The sequence below is a fragment of the Falco punctatus genome (genome assembly GCF_963210335.1).
Source record: "Falco punctatus genome assembly, chromosome: 2".
In the NCBI taxonomy this organism is placed as follows: Eukaryota; Metazoa; Chordata; class Aves; order Falconiformes; family Falconidae; genus Falco; species Falco punctatus.
Window position 1 is genome coordinate 22820604 of NC_137581.1, and position 21467 is coordinate 22842070.

At 40.7% G+C, this 21467-nt stretch overlaps 1 protein-coding gene across 2 annotated transcripts in view; it reads right to left on the bottom strand.

The window, feature by feature from the left end:
* Window positions 1–13534, bottom strand: part of USP12 (ubiquitin specific peptidase 12) — a 39283-nt gene extending 25749 nt beyond the window's left edge. The window contains exons 1-2 of one of the 2 annotated variants that reach the window (XM_080376453.1): window positions 12902–13534; window positions 573–653 (exon numbers count right to left, since the gene is read on the bottom strand). In XM_080376453.1, the coding sequence (XP_080232579.1) occupies window positions 573–653; window positions 12902–12949 (129 nt within the window). In that variant the 5' untranslated portion in view covers window positions 12950–13534. Of the gene's footprint in view, window positions 1–572; window positions 654–11581; window positions 12146–12901 lie in introns of those variants that run through there. The other variant, XM_080376454.1, reaches the window with a different exon arrangement.
* Window positions 13535–21467: the final 7933 nt, after the last annotated feature.

The window sequence follows — 21467 nt, forward strand, 5'->3', positions numbered from 1 at the left end:
TTTAGTATTTCATTTCAGATTAATTCAATTTCTAACAAGACATACTTTTCACTGGTAATGCCAGAAATATAAATTTAAATTATTCCTTAAAACTAATGATTGAATCAAACAATTCAGTATGTTTTTTCCACCACTGCTTTCCCCTTTGGGTTCAGTATTTTTTTAAAATCTTAATACAAACAGCAGATGTGAACACTTCATGTCATCAACAGCCTCTCTCAGATTTTTTCCTTTTACTGTATTTACTCACTTAGATTGGCATATTATGAACTACAAGCTGCATATTTTAAACAGGCTTTTTTAAGACATACATTTTAATAGCAAGAGTGTAATTTTAAAAATACACTACAATTAGAAAATGAAATAAAGTATTAAGTACAGAGTCCAATTTAACAGTTATTTCAGTAGTATATTTCAACAAATACACTGAATATTGAAACACATTTCAATAACTGTGTATATTTGATGACTATATCTTTCCGTGTTCTAATTATTCACTCAGTCATTGTTCTGTAATTTAACAAATCCACTTGTGGCATTTCAAAGTAATGAAGTCAGGGACTGAAACTTACATTAACCAAACCGAAATAGTGCTCATTGACTGGAAATTGTTCCGGACCAATCTCTTTCTCCAAAGCTGAGGCATTGGCGCCCTAGAAAAATCAAAAGCAGTAAAAAAAATATTAGCATTGCAACTATGTACAGAGTGAATTTAACTAGTTGAGGGGAAAAAAAAAAAGTGAAGTATTTTGCCAAAGATAAACAACCAAAAACCAACCAACCTACCAAAAAAAAAAACCAACAACCCAGAAAAACTGGTCACAACTATATACCTTGCTAACACCAAACCAGCATCATCAGATCTCAAACCACAAAACTTCTGGTTTCCTAAACTTACTTACACTGAAGCTCTCTCAGTCACAAGAGATGAAAACAAAAATAACTAAACAGTTATTGACTAAATACTGAAAACAGATAAAACACCTTCCTGTGTGTACCCTGGGGTGGTGGTATAGAAAGTGGAGTTTGTGACGCAGCTCAACAATCATACATAGCAAATTAACCAAACTTGTTTAGTCAGTCTGTTGCTTAAAGCAAAGAGAAGCTTGTTGGCAGGATATTAGGTGTGAGTGTAGGAAAAAAAAATCAGTCCTTTGAGCTCTCTGTTGATTTGTACTCCCAGGATGTTTAGGCTGTTCACAAAACCATTTCACACAGGTCTTAAAGGAGACGACAAGTCTTCTGTGCTATAACTTAATGCTTACATACCTATAACAAAGAATCTAACACTTCCACCACAAGAAAATGATTTCAGTATAATCCAAGATCCCTTAGAGATATGTTTCCAAATATGTTCTGTTCAAAAAACATCTTCAAGTTAGGTAACTTTAATGTATTTTCATGCAATTATGCTGTTTTGCTGTTCTGTATTTCTTATTTTCAGAGTGGGCCTTCTTTAATAACAATTGTATTAATATATTAATAAATGCATTAAATTGCCCATGGCAGGGGGGTTGGAACTAGATGATCTTTAAGAGCCCTGCCAACCCAAACCATTCTATGATTCTATGACAATATAGTATTGCAAAGCAAGTGATACAAGGCCAAATGGAGAGCTCCTCTTAAGAAGTGTAATTTTCATACTGTAGAGTACACTCCAGAAAAAGTTAAGAAATGCAGATTGCTCACAGGAAGCAAAAAGACTGGTCTGTTCTGCATACAATGAAAATGTAAAATGTTCAGAGTACTTTGCTAAATACCTTGAACTTTGTAAAATTTAAAGACAACATAGAACAGTCAGTTTTGTTGTGCATTACAAATGCTGCAGCCTTTGCCCAACAGTATCTGTTGAGTCTGATCCTCAAAAAGCAAGTCAGAGAAGGAAACTTTGTTTACTGTGGTTCCAACCAGTGGCTGTTGACTGAACTGGTGCAATAAGCACTGGCTTTCAAATGAAACGGGGATTTTTTTATTTAGAGACAGAAAAAACTCTACTTTGGAAAACTGAGAGAACAAATAAAACCCACTTTCTAATGAGTTCTTACACTGCTTTTAGAGAAAAGCAAATGTATCCAACTCTAAATTCCTTTTGTTGCATACAACATCACTGATATTTATATATCCTCTATCAAACTAATACATAAGCATGAATATTCCAGTCTAAAGTCAGGTCAAAGTGAAGCTAAAATTGTACATAGTATACAGCAAAGAATCTTAAAAACAGATGCAGCTCCTTCCCAACAAGTTAGTTCTTTACACTAAAGATGTAGCAAATAGCCCTGGATATTATAACAATAAAATTAAATCAAAATCACTACCTGCATTAAAAACAGCATGCAGGATTTCACAGATTAATTACAGATGGGGGAGGGGGTACCGATTTAAAATTAGGACTGTATCAAAACGTATAAAATTAAAATGGAACTCTATTATGTGGTATCTGACATGTCGTAATTGTGGTACTGCAAAACTTGAGTTAGTGAGAACTTGAGTGGTTACACAATCTAGCTTAGTAGTTCTGAAACTGGAAACACATGGTCAAAGGCCCATGAGGAGGTGACAACTTTAACTCGAATAGAGCAAAAGATACCGTAACTACACTTGAGACAGTACAGCTCTGTTCCACTCACAACACAGCCCAGCTGCTTTTTCATCAGTCATATCCCCTGCAACTATCCAGTATGATAAGGCCTCTCCTTTACTGGGGACTTGGCTGCAGGGCTTACTACTTTAGAAGCTGTTCTCAAATAGTGATGTTGGTGGTAAGGAAAAAAGGTATAAAACCTCGTTTAAGATTCAAGCACTCCACAACTTCTGAATATTTAGTTTAGCAGCCTTACTGAAATATGTCCACCAGCTCTGAAAAGGTGGATACTTACAAAAAAAAAAAAACTAGGAAAAAAAAAACCAACAGAACTGTGGAGGCATTTTTATCCTGTTATTAAAATCTCTACTTCTTTAAAAATAAATTCAAGAGCAGGCTTCTAGGAATTTTTTTTCTCTTTTTAACGCTAGGGTTGAGTAGCTGCTCAGTGTCCTGTCTTTGGAAGGAAGCGTATTACGGTATGAACTTTGATGTTTCTGTTTTGTATGGATGTGAACACTGTATTTTGTTTTCTAGCACAACAAAGATCCTGACTTGGCAATAAGACAGACAGGCTACGGATATTCCAGTATTGTTACTGTTTTCTGATTATTCAAGGCTGTTTCATTCAAGGTTTAGACTTCCATATGGTTTCAGAGCACAGCATTACCTATGTTTGAATGCAGTTGTTTATGGATGTTTTAAAACAGCAAGGATGTTTTACACCAATATAAAAACGTTCAAGCTACTTAGACTTCCCTCTGCAGCAATCTTTTTTTGTCTGTCATACAGGATGTTATTCCTCCCCACAAAGTAAACATTTATATTGTGCACAGCGAGTTGGTTGCAGAGGGAAAACACAGTACGCAGCAGGGGCACAAAAGAGTACCCTAAAATGCAAGTTCACATCTGACTCATAAAAGCTATTTCAAAACCTAACTATCCCTCACTGCAAAACATTTCCATTTGTTATGACAGTACACATTATCAGCCCCAGCTGACTCCTTCATTATACAAATACAGATGCAGATGGGAACATTGTGGCACCACCAACTAGTACGGTATCATATCAGCTTTTGGACAAGAGGACAGCAGAGGTTTTAGGCGGAAGCGGAGTCCACCTCTTTTCCATCAGCCAAGATGGACTTGGGAGATTTCAGCCTGTGATGCACGCTGCAGAGTATAGAATTACTTCCTCTGCCACTTAACTGGGATGCGGGAAGACCCCCAGATGAACCCCTCTTGGGGGGGGCTCACTGCACAACCCATACAATAGATGCTCAGCCCCCACGCAGCAACTCGGTTTTGACATTGTGCAGGGGAAAGGAACGCTGTCAGCTTCAGTTAGTACACCCACTACCCTTCTGACTGGAAGCACGCAAGGTCATTACCCAGAAGTGGGAAGGAACAGAGGCACAACAGAAGTCCAAAAAAGCCAATATTGCAACAGTACCAGCATTTACCAGTTTTTGCATCATAATTAGTATAAAACCTCTACATCCCCAAACACTGCCTTACATTATCCTCCTTCCAGCACAGAGTATTTACACAGGTATACAGAACACGTATTTGTCATAGTTATACAAAGTGGGAAAGTCTGCAACTAAGGTGTATATACAGGAACACAACGTGAAAACAAGATTTGCCTAGCTTTTATTTGTTATAGAAATTGATCCTGGAAACAATGTTAAAGTATCAACTTACAAAGAGTGTTCTCACACACAGTGGAAGTTTGATGTAAAGCTGAACTACTGTACACTTCACCCTGTGTTTAACTTCAAACTGATATGAGAGAAATCATGAGTAAACTTAGTTTAACCATGTTCAAATCAGTGCAACATTTACTGCTTATCTCTCCCACCAAGTTAAAGGCTATACTATGGATTTATAAAAATCCCCCTAGATGCTAATTTCTTAATGAAGGGGTAAGGATCTGTGTTTACCATGGAAGGCCCTTAATTAAATTTCTCAATTTTAATTTTCAAAAGAGCTCGAGGTTTCTATAAATTAACACATTTAACCTTAATAAAATGAGTGTTATTTCAGTTTATGGAATCAAAGCCCAGAAAACACAGCAGGGAAGTGTAGTATCTTTTAATTAAGTACAGTTGAATTTTCTTGATTTTCAAGTTTTACAAATATACTCTCCCAAAGTTCTAAAATAAACTAAAAAACCCTGATATTGTACATTTCAATAGAAAAGGTAAAAAAACCCACCAACATAAAGTGCAGACATTTGTTTGTTTAGTTTTTCACTTGCTGAAGCAATAATATCGTTAAATGTCATTTCCACTTCTATTATTGCCTTTTCTCACTGCCTTAGAGATCACACTATCGTGGTGCTACACGTTGAACTAGTACTCCCGAGACACACTAACAGCTAACATATGGATAAGCTAACTAAAGCCAATCTGTAAAGCATACTTGGTGCTTATGTTCTGGCACGCACACGTTGGGTTTCAGAAGGTTTTTGCCAGATTAGCTCTAGGCTGTCTCTGCGACTGAACACCCAGCTGCAGCTGGACCACGTTGTTTGATTTAGTTTCCTCCAAAAGGAATCTAATTTGTGCACTCTTAAGACCATCCCAAGATGCAAACCAAAGGATGGTAAACTGGAATTCCTGGCAGAACTTCAGAATTCCACACACCTTACATTGCCTAAAACACTAATGAAAATGCACCCAGCACTCGTCTAAAGGGGAAAAAAAAGCGCCCCCCTGTATTAAAAATACTGTCTAAAAACAAGGCAGCAAGCAGGCAAACAATTGCAGTTTAAGTGTCCTACCTGGTTATTATTCAGCCTAGGAGGCAGCATTTCTTTTTGCAAAGACTTGATTCATAACCAGCCTAACGTGCTCTGAAGATTACACTGGTGCCTTACTGGGGTGGGACAGCGGGGTTGATCTACCCCTTTCTAGAATAAATAGCAGTTCATAACTTGGCGGGTCATCTTTTAAGTAGTTTATCAGCTTTATTGAATTGTAAATTTCCTGAGTAAACCCGAAAATTTCACCTTTAAAAGAAATTTCTTATCTCAAAACTTAGATTTGTTGTCAAAATTCTGAAGATCCATTTCTCACAGACATTATACTAGATCCTCTCCTACAATGCCCTCCACCTCCCTCAAGAAGCAAGGAATAATAAAGCTAAAAGGTGACTCACGTAACTAAACCCTGTTGCAAAGGTATATGTAAGACCAATTTTTTCAAAATGACCTTAGTTATAGGTAAGTGAACAACAACAAAAAAAAACCAACCCAAAACCCAGAACTTTTACTCTTCCTAAGTGACAGAAAAGCATTACAAGTAAAAGGGAAACTCAGTAACCAGGAATAGCAATGTTTTCCTAAACAAGAATAAAATATTAGAAATGTAAAATTAATTTAAATATTTGTAATTCAAAAAAATAAATCTCAGTATAGAGGCATTCATTTACTAGTGCTTTTTTTTTTGCACCATATATTAAAAGACTCTTTCCTGTTTGTGTCACTAGTGAAAGTATACAGAATTTCACAGCATACACTAATTAATGCACCATATTAACTAAAAAGACTGATGGAATCTTCTGTTAAAGAAGAATTACATAAAGTTACTCTTTCAGTTATGTTTTATCAGAATATGTGAATTCATACTTTCCTGTGTATTTATCTGAATCTGTATTAAGAACAAACAGAATAGCTACATTAAATCAGTTTATATCTGTTGTTTCAACTGCAATCAAAATGGAAATGCAATTATTTTGATACTGTTTCTAGCCCAGGAAGCAGAAATGAAATATGCTGAGTGGGATTCAGTAATCCTCACTGTTCATTTATTTGCAAAAGAACACATGTTAGTAATACACTAACTATGAAATATTTGGGTAGTTTCAGTTCATGTTTTTAAAATATTTACAAATAAGTGTTATTTTCTTAATTAATTCATTTCAGACATAGTCCAGTATATTCTAATCATGTGGAGCTAAGACAAAAGAATTTTTATCAAGTACAAAAAAACCCATCTCTGCCTGGGCAAGGAAAATGATAGCATAGCACGAAATTACCTTCTCTTCACATTTGGTATGTCTACCAAACCCATCCTGCTGAGCCCCATGAAGCATACACAACGTATTTTCCTTCACAGCAATTAAATATAGTCTTACTTCCTTCTGTTTTGAATACTGGATTACAAGATAAATTACTTTCACATATGAAGATGAGACTTGGAGAATTAGATCTCTGGGCTTGGCTCTTTCATGGAATAGACCTTTAAAACATGACAAGATGTCATAATGATGCTTCTACAGTTCTACCCCAATTGCTGCCAGACTTGAAATGGACTTTGTTTACTACCCCTAATACAGAATGAAATCATATTGTTTAAAACTATAATACCGCCAATAAGATCAGTTGTATTTATACTGTATAATTCCAGAAAACTCCTGGGGTAATACTGTTTATGATATCAGGTGCCTTTGTTTTAGTTTTCTCTGATCTGATGGATTTTCAATAGCATTGGTGCAACACGTCTCATAATGATATTTATTAAGTGGGGTCCTAAAAGATAAAAACTATTACCTTCAAAGACTTTCAGTTAAAGGTCGAATTACACTAGCAGACAAGATAGGAAGTCTGTGACGTATTTAAAAGAGAATCTGATGGTGACCTTAGAAATCTTTCACTGCCTAACAAGTGCAGATAGATATAAGCATTATATATTATATGTATGACATTAATCACCCAAAATGTGGTGGGGGGGAAGAACACATTTGCTCAACTGCTTTGTTGATAAACTGTACACTGTGGTATGTTTCATATGCTTTTTTAACCCACATCATTCCCGTCCCATAAAAACAAGTATGCTGCTTTTACAATTTCCCATTTTAATGGAATTATAAAAAGAGTTTGTGTTTATGAAAAATGGTTAAAATGTTTTCCAGTTCTGCTCTACTTATGTTAATACACCACTCTGGTTCTACGCTACCGAAAGATCGGGGGGGGGGGGGGGGGGGTCCCTCAGTTGCCAGATCAGCTAGACTTTATTGAAATAGACCATTTGCTAAAAGCATTTCACTTTAGCAAACTTCCTAAGCTATGAAAACAAATGTTACCTCCTATACAGGGCTTTTACACACCTCTTTCCTTCAATAAATTTGAAAAAGAAAGAAGTAGACGATACCAATTAATGGACAGACATACTTTCACCACATTTTTAAAGAATCATTCATAGATGTTTTAATACAAATTAGTTGCTTCAGGAGATTAAAAAGTAAATACAAAGACTATAAAAATGACTAACCTAAATATTCAAGCTTTGTCTAGTAAAAGCTATTCTCACTGACGCAGCTAAAAATTTCATCAGCCAGACTAGAGCCCAAGTTTGTATTTCATGGTGTCTTTGTGCTTACAACTTGCAAGGCGAATATATGTATACATACACGTAAAAAGAAAAAGGAACATTTATATAATTTAAATTATCCAACTAAGCAGTATTCCAACTAAATAATTCTCTGTGCTGGTATAAATATTGCTTTAAAGCTACACAACTTCAGAATTTTTTTCTTTGCGTCTCATATTTGACATTTGTTTTAGATTAAGTCATGTTAATATTTTGATTTAAAACAAATTTGTCTAAATTCATTAGTATACTAAGTAGTGTCACAAACCCAGTATTTTAAAGAGCTAATGTACATACTCCTCTTTTTATTACCCTACTGCAGCACGTTACATCTATAAAAATGATGACGACAAATGCCATGATCATGCTTGAATCTTAGTGTCACGTTTATAATGAAATATCCTCCCGATAAGAGCTCCAACATTCTCCTGATAAGAGCTCCAACAGATGAGTGAACCTCCCTATTGTGGTTCAAGTTCTTACCCCAGCTGTCTAACAGATACTCCAAAACGCAATGCGCTTGCAACAGGATCACCACAACAGAACATGTGCCTGAACACTCCCGTCCACTGATCAAGGTGGACTCAGGTCATGACGCCAGAGTGAAATGCCATGGCTGAGACACAGCACATGTTCCTTCTTGCCAACCCTGCTACCCAAGCACGTCAGACAGCTGGATACAGCAATACCCTAACACTGCTATTTTCTCTGCGTTACGTTAGTGCTCTCCTCCCCTGCCTTCCTTTCTATCACCTCCTCATGTTAAAGTTATGTTTTTCCACAACTTTTCTTTCCTTGCTGTAATTCTCAATTCTCACCTCCTCCGGCATGAGGCTTCCGTACACTTTCCTGTGGAATCTGTTAACCTGATCATCAATTAATGTTTAAGTATTATAATTGGTGCTTCAGAGGAGACAGTGCAATTAGAAGGAACAGGCCTGAGTACATCACAGCCACTTCTGGCTGTCGGCTGACTCTGGCAAACATCAATTTACATAAAGGGCAGATTTCACAATCAGGTTTGAAAACCCTGTTGTAAACAAATGATTCCTTAAGCAGTAATGAAGACCATATATCTACACCTAGCTCACAGTTTTACAAAATCTTCCTTTTGCAATTAAGTGTTTTTATAAAGCCTCTCTGCTACGACATCTGAGCGAGGTGCGCTGCAGCCTTCCCTCCGCTGGGCACTTCCAGGGTCTGTTTCCTCCAAGCTGCCTTTTTTCCCCACGTGCTTGTTTGAACTGAAGTACCCCTGAGACTTCTTCATCCTTGTCAAATGTGACTGAAATGAGCAAAAGGGTACTGGTGACGGTACCCTTAGACAGGAGACAGGCAGGAAAAGGACAACAGCCAGCCCTTCAGGGTAACTCCATAAGTCTTTCAAAAACAAAACAAAAATGTGGATTGTATGATATGAAGACTGCTCATGCAGAACACACTGTTAAATCATACAATCAACATCTAGCTACAAAATACCATTTTTTGTGTCAGTCTGGGGGGTCTGAATCAATGACTGAAGACATTCAGTGACACTGACCCTGTATATAAGATTCTAAACTGGCAGATAAAGAACAGAACACGTAGACAAAATACCTGAAACGTGAAGGAAAGATTTTCACATCTAATGCTACAACTTCTAGATTAGCATAATTTTTAAATTCCATTAAACTTTTTCAGGTTGTGCTAACATAATCAACCAGTTTCTAGAAGAAACACTGAAAAACAAGTACTACTACCATTATGACTTCCTTCTGTATGTCTGAGATCGACATCTTTGTAGTTTTTAAGCTTCAAAGGTAATTTCTATCTTTCTTGCTTCAGCTGCTCTAAGACTTGACACCTTTCAACTGCTGGCAAGTGTCTGCTGAATTCTAGACAAGAGAAGCAAAAGTCAGAAGTACCAGATTCAATCTCTTGTACGGTGAGTAGTCTGGGGCACATCTTCACTGCAGTTAGCATGGGTTACTTCACCACTGCTTAGCCACGTGTAAAACCCCCATATAATTCAGTCAGGTAAGACTTTGACTGCAGTTTAACACATGGATGAGGGTAAAAGGCCAAGTTCTACTTTTACTGCAAAGACATTAAAAAAAAAAAAATCAATCACACTTTTAATCTCATCCACTTTGCAACAGGAACAGTGGCTAAACCACTCAAAGGCAAAGATGTTTGCCACTGCTTTTCCACAGTCTCCAGCCTTATAATTAAGAGTTACTACAGGCCAAGGAACCACGGGAGTGGTGATGTAGAGCAAAATAGCCCAAGGAAGCTCAAAGTGCATACAATACTAGGAGACAATGCTACACGAAGAGCTCTGCCATCACTGGTATGAACACTGATGTACAGATCAATGAACTAATGAAGCACACAAAAGAACCAACCCTTTGTAAAAAAAAAAAAAAAAAAAAAAAAAAGTGCTCTTTCAAGATCATCTCAAAAGGCGTGATGGCTAACAAACTAAAAATACTGGCTATCACTCGTCAATGTACCCACACAACCCGCAAGTACTGTAAAACATAATGCATTTCTGTCTAACATTCAGAGCTTGAACAACAAGGATAAGATACATAAAATGCAAGTCAGTAGAAGCGAAACTTTAATTTGGATACAGAAAAGTAAATCATGAAACACACAGCTGCTATGGACGAGCGTCTTCAACACAGTTCCAGACCGCTCTGTTACAGACTGTAAGTGTATGTGCATGTTAGGTTTGTGTAGGCACAAACTGTCTCTTGACAAAAACTGCCCGTAACTGGTTTTGTACTAACCACACACAAAAAGAGGTATTGTAAGAGGCACTGGGAAAGGCAAGAAAAACTTTTTAAGAATTTTTAGGAAGTTGTCTGGCAGTTTATCAAGCAATGGTTTGACACAAAGAAGAATTGCTAGGGAAAAAAAAAAACAAAACAGTATTACTCAGCAATTATATTCCTTTTTGGTTTTGCAAATATATGCTTAAACGTGAGTATATGACTCTTGTTAAAATTAAAAAGATCTGCCTGACCATAACTGCATTGTCCGAAACAACTCCACAGTAAATACCAAGTGCTTCTTTCACAGTATCTTTACTGAAATATTTTTAAGCACAATCTTATACATTAAGTGTGGAAAAAACTTCTACAGCAGGTATCCTACGCTAGCTGTCCCATTATTAAAGCTCATGTACCAGAAAGGCACAGGAAAAACCTTACCCCTGGAGTTTATCCACCTCAGTGCACATGATTATGATTGGACAGATAATACCTAATTGCCATTAGAATTTCAGCCTCATGGATATAGACACTTCAGTTAATCATAAGAAGATTTTTAGTTGAAAAAAATGTTTCAGGATTGACCTAAATATCAATGACATAAAGTAATTTCTAATAAACATACATACAGCATAATCTTAAACGAGCTGCTTGGACAGTCCAGACCTGCAACTCCTATGCTGTCCAGAAACAGAAAAGTGAGGTCCCATACTGGACCTCAATCAAGAGGCCAGCACTGAATTTATGTTGACACAAAGACTAGTAGTGGTCAAGATGTTTGCTAGAATTGCAATAGAACAAGATTGTCCTAGCTCAAGGATCAATCACACCGACTCATCACCAGTATCACCTAAAATCTAACTACTCACAGAATGCAGGCTCCTGAAGTACATATGTCCTGCAACACTTGGCCATATGAGGATGTCGGTACACAGCTCATGAATTCAAAAAGCCAGACTCTCCAAGTCCAAAGGAAAAGATGTGATCTCCTGTATGGCAAAAACCAGTCCCCCCGCTGATGAACAACCACCCGAGCAATCTCACCCCATGGGCTGACAGACATGCACTCAAAATTCTCATGGGCCACCTCCGAAATGTCTGTTTGAGATGTTAAAGCATCTTTGCAGCAAGGTTTATGAAAATGATAAATCAGTTTCCAATAATATAAAATGTAAGCATTTGCCAGTGTTTGGTGTTATGAGCCAGTATCATCTCAATTCAGCACAACAAACTAACGGACAGGGTGCATTTTCCCCCTTAAGCATCTCTTCTCTTTCCCTGTGGAAATACATTTGGGAACCAGAATATTCATTTGGCCATGGAATACGTAGAAAAGAGCACTGATGTGAGATCTTCAGCTATGAACCACCGACGCATCTCTTCCCCGACAAGTAGTAACTTCTACTGACCCAGGGTGATCTCCTTCCTGAAATTCCGCGCCGCCCCCCACCACCAGTGACCCCATCGAGCTCCCCACCCCGCTTTAAAAAAAAAACGGGAGAGCTTTATCACATCGGTGCATCTACTTATAGCTGTCACGTATCGGGACAGAGTAAGGGAACAGCAATCGCTGGCGGAATCTCCCGTCGGGACCTGGATCGATGCGAACAAGTCGGACGCACACGCCCGCGCGTGGCGCGCCCGGCGGAGCGGATCCCGCGGGATGCAAACACCTCCCCGGGTCACCGGGGGAGCACCCGGCCGCCGGCGAGCGACACAGCCACGGCCCCGCCGTCGGTGCAGTCCTCGGAGAGCCGGGGGCACTCACAAACCGCACCGGGAGGAGGAGGGCGCTCCCCGAGACGCGACCCCGGGCACAGGGTGCCCGCTGTGAGCGGCCCCGACGGGCGGCAGCGCGCTCCAGCCGCCGGCCCGCAGCGACCCCGCGGCTCCCCCCCGCTCACCGGGACCCCCCGCCCCCGGCCCAACCAAACCCGCCCGCGCCCGCGCCCGCACCGCGGAAAGCCTCCCAAAGCCGATTAACCCCGCTCCGCTTCCGATCCCCACCCACGGCAGCGCCCCCGCCGCGAGCCAGGGGCGCCTCCCCGCCGCCCCCCGCCGCGGCGCCGCGCACACCCGGCCTCCCCCGCAGCCCGCCCCTCGCACGCCTCCCCAGGGCCCCGGCCCCGCCGCCCGGCACCCGGCAGAGGGCCGCCCCGGCCCGGCCCCGGCCCCGGCCCCTCGCTCACCATGGTACAGATGGAGGCGATTTTGGAGACTGTCATTAGGATTTCCATCCGCCCAGCGCCATCTTCCGCCCAATCACAGCGCCGAGCCGAGCGGAGCCGGGCTGGGCCGGGCGGGAGCAGGAGGGGAGGGGAGGGGAAGGGAAGGGAAGGGAAGGCAGGAGACGGGGGCAGCGCCCGCCGCCCCCGCCCGCCGCGGGGCGCCCGCGGCCCCGACGGCCCCGACGGCCGGGCGCGCGGCTCACAGCCGGCACCGCAGACGCTCGCTGCCCTCGACCCCGCGCGCGCGGCCAGCACCCCGCGCGCCCGCCCCGGCCGCGCCCGGCCCCGCCTCCCGCCGGGCCCTAGCGCCGCCGGGTCACCGACCGGCCCCCCCTCCCCCCGCCCCTCAGCCTCGGGGCCGCCTCGCGCCCCGCCCCCCGCCCGGCTCCTCTCCGCGCCTGGCTCCGCCCCCCCGCCCTCTCGCGCGGCGCCGGCGGCCGCCAAACGGGCATGCGCGGCGCGCGGGGGCGGGCCGGGAGCGCGCGCAGGGCCGTTGGAGGGGGTGGGGCTTCTCCCTCTTCCGCCGGGCCGTCGCGCCCCGGGATGGCGGGGGCTGCGTTTGGCCGCTGGGGCAGTCTGTTTTTGTTTTGTTTGGGTTTTTTTTTTTTTTTTTGTTTTTTTTTTTATCTTCTCTGCGTGGCCCTAGAGCCGAAATCCGACGGGCGGGGCGCGGGGGGGTGGTGGCTGTTTCTTTAGTGCAAGTGCCGAGCCGCTCCCAGGGGAGGCGCGCCCTCGCGGCCTGGAGCCGTGCGGAGGGTGAGCAGGCCTGGCTCACAGCTAAACAGTAAAAGCAAGTTACAGAACGCAACCAAGAAAGCTTTAACCTCCTATCAACTGCATCGCTGTAATGCCAGCCTAGCGTCAGTGTGACCGCTCACAGCGGAGCGGCCGTTGTGCCAAAGCTGTTCCTCGGGGTCCCTCCTGGGAAGAGGGGCGCGTGGAGAGGCTGCCGCCTGTGAATTCCTCTTTTTCTTGCTTTGTCACTGGGTGACCAACTCCTCGGTTTCTGTGCGCCTGGGATTTGCATGCCCCAGCCTTAGGCGTCTTGGAAAATAAAGCTGATCTGTAGAGTAGCTGTTGGTATCAACTACTTGAGGTGTTTGCTTGGGAATTAGGTGAATCATCCAGATGTGCTTGTTCATCTGTATCAGAAATCTGGAGGACTCGCTCAGGGTCCTGGTACCTTTTTTTAAACAAGCATAAAACCAAAGAGGTTGTCTTTAGAAATTGAAGAGTAGGCAGGGTACAGGTATGTTTGTGTCTGTATCATCTACCTCTGACTACAGATGGTTTTGCCGAGTCTGCGGCACTCAGGGTTTTATTGTTTTTATGCTTGTTTAAAAAAATAAAAATTTTTAAACAAGCAAAAAAAAACTTTAACAAGCATAAAGCTAACTTATGTCCCACCTTGTCTTTTCTTCGTATATGGGAAACAGCTAGCACATCAAGATGCATTAAGAATAATGTCAATGCACATAAAGTCTTGACCATAAATGCATCCTTTCACTGTAAAAAAGATACTTTAATATCTATAACACTAAATGATGATACTTTCTATGATCTTAAGAAGTAAACATCCTTTAGCAACTAAATTAATAGACATAGTAAATTTGCCTTCAGCTGAAACATAAAGAGCATGACTTTAGAAAGTCTTATAACTGATCCCTATTGCAACCTGAAAAATCCTCAAGCAATTTTTTAATGTAATCTCTGTGGTCTTAAAGTGTATATTTCAGAAGTATAGTATTGGAGAAAATGAATGCCTCTTGGATATCTACATTCAGAAAATGTTGCCACAGAAACCATGGGGGAGGACGGCATCGGGGGAATGAGAAAGAATAGAAACAAAAGAAGTGGATTGGCCATTTGTGCACAAAAAAGCAGGAATGGGTATTTGGCTGGCTAGAAGTGTCAAACCTTCAGATATCCAGCAGTTAATCTACTGAAATACAACCGCTGCAAGATACATCTGCAATGCAATTCCTTACAGGATTAATCAGACATGCCACAGAGATACTCCTGTGTAATCCAGAGTGGACAAAGTCTTCAAAAAACAATGTGAGGAAAATATGACAGCATCCTGTCTCCCCAAAGCAAAACCAGAAAGCATTTGCACTATTGCAGAAGCTTATAAGGTTATCTGGGAGACAATTCGGTTTGTAACCAATTAATGTGGCATCAAGTGGAACTGTACAAGCCATAGAAAACTGCAGGAATCTTGAAAAGCACTCAAATGGAAAGACAGAGATTGCCTTGGAACTTTCTTCCTGCCCATAAATTAGAGAAAGAAGGCAAAGGAAACTTGGTGTGAAGTGCTCTTTCAGTCTGTAGTTCCAAAGGAAAAATAGATACTGCGGAGTATTGGACCACATTTCAAAAGGTGTGGGGAGTGTATGGCTATGCTGGCCTGTATCTGACAGATGTGAGCTAACCATGGTGGAGACTAAGCAGAGCAGCTGGGAAGATGCTAAATTCATAACATATAGAGGGACTGATCTGCCATGTAAACTGAGGTGCTGTGTCATGAGCAAACTGAGCTCATGCTGCATAGAATGAGGGGAAATACAGAAACACTTTCTATACTATTGACCATTAAAATGAGGTACATTATGAGGAAATGAGTAAGAGAATTGCCATCATGAAGCCCCTTGGGGTGATTGTAATTGGAATTATTTACAAATTAAGTATGCCAGGTATTTGACCAGCTAAGGAAAAACAGGGTGGGTAGAACAGGATTGTGTGTGTGTTTGTGTACATTTGAGGAGACGGAGCTCTGAAAACACTTACAGCATGACTGTAATGCATACTTATAGATCAGTATGGTAACTAGCCCTGTCTAAGAAAAGATACTAGTCATATCTTGTATCTCTCTGGGGAGAGACAAGATTCACCTGACAAGGTGCAACAAGAGTGTCTTTGCCAACTGGCCAGCCAACCTGCTGCTGAGAATTTTTACTAGGAACAAGGAAGTCTCTTGATCACAGACCCTGAGTTTTGGGGGAATTTCAGCCTGCCTGATGTCTGCTACAAGCACAGCACATCAGAATGCAAGCAGTCAAGGAGATTTCTGGAAGGTATCAAGGATAACTTCTTGATACTGGCTGGGCCAACTGGGGTGATTCGCAGCTGGATCTGTTTTTCACTAACAAGGAAGAACTGGGGGATATAGTAATCAATGGCTTGGTTACCAAAACCTGGCCTGTAGCGACTGAGGAGTGGAGTTTGTGATCCTGTGGGGGCTGAGGAAGGAGAGCAGCAGGCTACAGACCGGGGCTTTAGGGGAACAGGCCAGTTTATTCAGGAAACCTGTAGGTGGGAACCACTGAATGGCAGCTCTGAAGGGTGAAGTTGCTCAGGAAAGCTGGCAGGAGAGGGTAAAGGATCCTAATATAGAGAAAAAACAAACAGATGTATTGGTATTTTCAGCAATGAAAAAGCAAAACTTATGTGCTATAAAGAGAGAAAGAGTGGCTAAATGAGGAATTAGCTTCAGGCTGGGGTTGTCATAAGACTTGTATTATTTGGTAAATTCATCCCATTCAGCTACAGTGTGTTTTAATACAGGCATTAGTAGAGTTACAAATACAGTGAGCAGGTCGCATCTGCAGAGATGGGGGGTTGTGTTGTAGAAAGCAGTGACTGAAAAGAAATTAAGAGTTAACAGTGTCCTGGACAGCAAAAATTAATTTCCAGTCTAATTCTATTGTGTAAGCAAATAATGGAATCCTTGACTATATAACCAGGGATGTGGCAAGTAGGAAGAGACATTATTTTCTTTCTACATGTGGCATTGGGGAGATTTTTACAGTAATGCTGTGCTAGCCTCTGGTGTCCTTGTCAAAGGAACGCTGGGGAATTATTTGAGGCTGGAGAAGGTTATTTGCGTGGAGAGACTCGAAGGGCATAATCTGGTTTATCAAAAAGAAGACTGGAAGGTACTTACAGTGATCTTTAACCTTGCACAGTAAGAGGTGTAATGAGAAAAATACTCATAAACTGAAATCAAACAAATTTGAATTAGAAATTATGCATATTTTGTAACAGTGGAAGGCATTAATTGTTGGAATATGCTGCCAATAGAAGTGGCCCATCCAGTATCTTCTAAGAGCTTCAGTTAAAGGATACTTCTCTCACAGAAATACATTCATTGAACAGAGAGAATTAATTCCCTGCCCTGAAAGTCTCTCAGAGCACGCAGTTATTGTTACATGGTATTTGGATTACCATAACACCAAGTCAGAGGCCAGGGCACTTCGCCTCTTTAGTCACTACATACAACTTGAAGAGCAAACCACATTCTATCTTCTGGAGAACTTGTACTCCAAACGTACAGAGGCACCAACAGACACAGAGGAACAGAGAAAATATAACAAGTGTAAACTGCTGCTGCTCATCCTTTGCCTCTCCTTGTTTCATAATCTTGTGGTTTGGCAGGCACCCAGCTTACTTTAGGGTGTGTGGGGAGGTTGTCTTTAGAAACTGAAGAGTAGGCAGGGTACAGGTATGTTTGTGTCTGTATCATCTACCTGTGACTACAGACGGTTTTGCTGAGTCTGCGGCACATCAGGGTTTTAATGTTGCTTGACAACAGAATTGGTCCCATGAATCTGTTTACCTCTCCCCTAACCAGTCAAACCACCAGCTGGTCAGACTATTGTTTCAGTATCTGAATGCAGACATATCCTATCTGTTGTTGAACTAGTGTATGGTATGACTGCAAGATCATAGCATAATGGGACCATAGGATAATCCAGGTTGGACAGGACCTCTGGAGGTCTCTCATCCAACCTTCTGCTCATAGCAGAGTCAGATCTGAGATCAGAACAGGTTGCTTTTTGTCTATATATACCTCTTTAGTTGTTCTGGAAACTATTAAATTTGGATCCAGACATAACAGCAGGCGGTTTTGGTCCTTGCAAGAAAACCCATCTGAATTCGCAGTCTGTATTGTTACTGACATATAGCCCAGTGAAGATCATCTGCCTTTCTCATGATAGATTAACCACACTTGCTATGGAAATGCACCTGGCTTTGTGGGCAATGGGTGTTGCAGGATTTGTGCTATGAGGTAATAGAGAGTAAGACGTAAAAGAAATTTTCCCCAACCTGTATTTCATAATTCCAAGAAAAGCTGAAGCTGCATCAAATTATACAGGACTAGAATCTTAACACATTATGTGAGTGAAATTGGATCCGTCTGGGGAACAGAAGAGACAAACAGGAAATCTATTTGGAAAGTCATGTTATATCATACCATCAAGTACTGACTGACAGATAGTTAAACATTTATATCAGTAGACTGATATTTGTAAATTATGTACATCATACATTTTCAGAAAATACAAATATATTTTAACAGTTGTACATGATCTCTTGGAGCCATGACGGGGGTGATGTTAGACTAACTGGATATGGGAGGATCTGAGCAAGTAGTTAAAGAAGTGATATGTTTTATTCATAGGTTCAAAAGAATAAATTCAGTCTTAGTTGTAATCATAAGCAAGACATTAATGAATTATCACAGAAAGCTATAAAAACTATAAAAATTATGATACTATAATTGTACGATAGATAAATACTATTTTATTCTGTAGCACTTTTCATCAGTAAATCTCAGAATATTTTATCTCATATTATTATAATCTCACAAAGAGGTATGAGAAGTAATCATTATTAGACCAAATCTGTAAACAGAATAAATTAGGTGAGAGTTCTCTGGCAGGGTAAAATTTCCTCATGATTTTTCCTTTAATTTAGTTATTTTGGAAGACCAAAGCTTTCCTCACTAAGGGGGGTGGGGGGTGTTCTTGGTTTGTGGGGGCTTTTTTAAGCAGAGGGTAATATTTGTTTCTTGTAGAGTTCACACATGGGGATATTTTGATACTATCATTTTCACAGCTCAGCTGATACTAGGTGTCTTGCCATATATATCTGGCTGGCAAACAGTTAACCTGTTATTACACAAAGGTTTACCAGCACCTGAAAAGTTAAAAGAGAAAATTAGAAAAATCTATGCTACTAAACTGAATACAAATGTCTAGCAACAGTACTTAAAATATACATCAGTTAAGAGAGATGTCTATTAAGATTGCAAAATACAAAAATTTAGTTGTGTCGAAAATAACAGTAGATTTCTAAACTGTTACCACTGTTTGAGTCTTTAGACTCCTAAAAGCAGGTGGAATTCTAACTGAAAACGAAGTTACAGTTCTTAGAAAAAGAATCATTGTATTCTACAAGAGAAATGTGTAGAGTTTGGGTCCCAGTGATCTCGATATGAAAGGATATGAACAAGGCACAAACCCAATACTGTGCTTTTTGACATTGTTCTGAACAGAATCTTTTGGAGAAATAGGGCCTCAAGTATATATAGAGATAAGGTTTCTAATATTGTAATGAAATACTTTAAAGAATAGAGATATTTCTTAAAAAAATTAAAGGCTTTGATCCTTGACACAAGCACTAGGGAAACCATTGTCTCAGTAATTCCACTTTCTCCTTAGTGTGAAAACCTCAGGAGTCAGTGACAGTGCTCTAACACTGACCTGGAAAATCCATTAGCAGAGGTGAGAAATGCATGATCACTTCTTCAGTCTCTGTGTTCTGTACCAGAATACCAAGCAAAGCTTCCCGCTGCAGTCAGCAAGATAGTGTTTTTTGTGGTCTGCGCAGCAGTTCTCCAAAATAAGATTAGCTGTCATGTCATAACAACAGTGCTACACAATATGACAAGAGGCAGCTTCCAGGTGAAGAGTCTTTGTATCATTACAGTCTCCCCCACAAATCAGTTCTTTACAGTACCAAGAAACAAAGGAAGCTGAGGAGGAATATTTAAACCAGCATGCAGATACCTATGCAGTGGAAAAATATTATCAATAAGAAGTAGAAAAAATGCTGGAAACAGCTATGTGGAGATAATAAAATTGCTAAAGAGCATTTACTGTTAATAGCCTGTGTTTTTCATGACACTAATGGGTGGTTAATTGTTTTTGTTTTAATTGAAATGTATGTCACAGCAATATTTTGTGCTTCTGCTGATCTAAAGCTATTGTTCAAGTCCGTGTTGCAATCAGTACTCAAACAATGCTCTCTTTGTCAGCAGTACAGAAGTAGAATGATTTTGATTTCTCTTTTTGGAAGATTTATACCCTGGAAAACCCACAGTTCCCCTCTGTACTTGCAGATGGCCAGTTAAATACTCACATCTGGTTATAGCTGTTTTTCTCTGGTTATACTTAGTTTTTTCTTAAAAAAAAAAAGGAAAAAACCACAAAAATCCAAAACAAATGAACAAGCACAGGTTATTGCACGAGTATCAGAACTAATAAAGCTCAATCTCATATAGATTTGTGCCCTGTGACTTTATACTGCAGTGACACAAGCACCACCTTTTTGTCCTGTACGGCCTCATTTCCTCCTTTGATTTCCCCTGCGATTTCATTTCCTCTTCTACCCCTGCAGCACTTCTTGCCATTTGCCCTGTCTGTTTTTCCTGGTTTTGCCCCTTCACCTGCACTGCCTCTCTCCCTTGGATAAGCTGCAGCTGCCTTAGAGCAGCACATGTGCTAATTAGCTCACAGTACTATTTTGCATATTCCATGAAGGGCTCCACAGCATTTCACAAATATTAATGAACTGATCCTTAACAATAACGCTGCTCCATAAATATGTGCTGTTATTCCTATTACACATATGGAAAAGTTGGTCTAGTTTATCCTTGGTTGGTCATAGCTTTGTCAAATTTATCCTTTGTTAATTCTCCATTTCACCTCTCCTTGACTGACCACTAATTTGTTCTTTTCTGGCTGGAATGTCTGCTCAGAGCAGCTGTTGTTGTCTCATTGACAGGACTTGTCAGAGCGTAGCTAACTCTCATTATTTTATCGCAAACCTTGTGATATTTGATAGTTCCCTTGCAGCCACAGTTCCTGGGTTCAGGTAATGAGGATTATTTGAGAAACTCACGTTTTGCTTTATCATAATAAGTTTATGGCTCAGTAAGCCAGAAGACTGGAAAATGTGATGGCAGGACTGAAAATGTTCAAAACAGGGTGAAAATAAAAGCAGATGTAGTTTTAAAAAGATACAACTATTTTAAAGCATCTGTACCATGCGACATTATGGAGTCTGTCCCAGGTTTGTCATTTAAGATACTGGTATGTGTAAGACTGGAGAAGCTACTGACCATTTCCCATTTTGGAAAGGAGGCTGGCATGCAAAAAGTAAATCACTGTGCAAAGGCTGACATTTTCTAACCACAAGTTCAAACTCTGCTAAAGCACCCTGGAAAGAATATATAATTGGAGTTACAATCACATGTGAAGTGCTTTAAAGCAGAGAACCGTGCTTTTTACTCCTGTAGTTTCCCTATGTGATTCTTCCTTCCTTTTCTTTCAAGAAGAGGCTATGAAGGCAGGATAAGATTTTCTTCTGGCATCCAGAAGATATGTAGAACTAGAGTAAGACAATAATGTTTACTGAAAGATTGTTACAATTTGCTCAATATTTAAGTCTGCAATAACTCTGG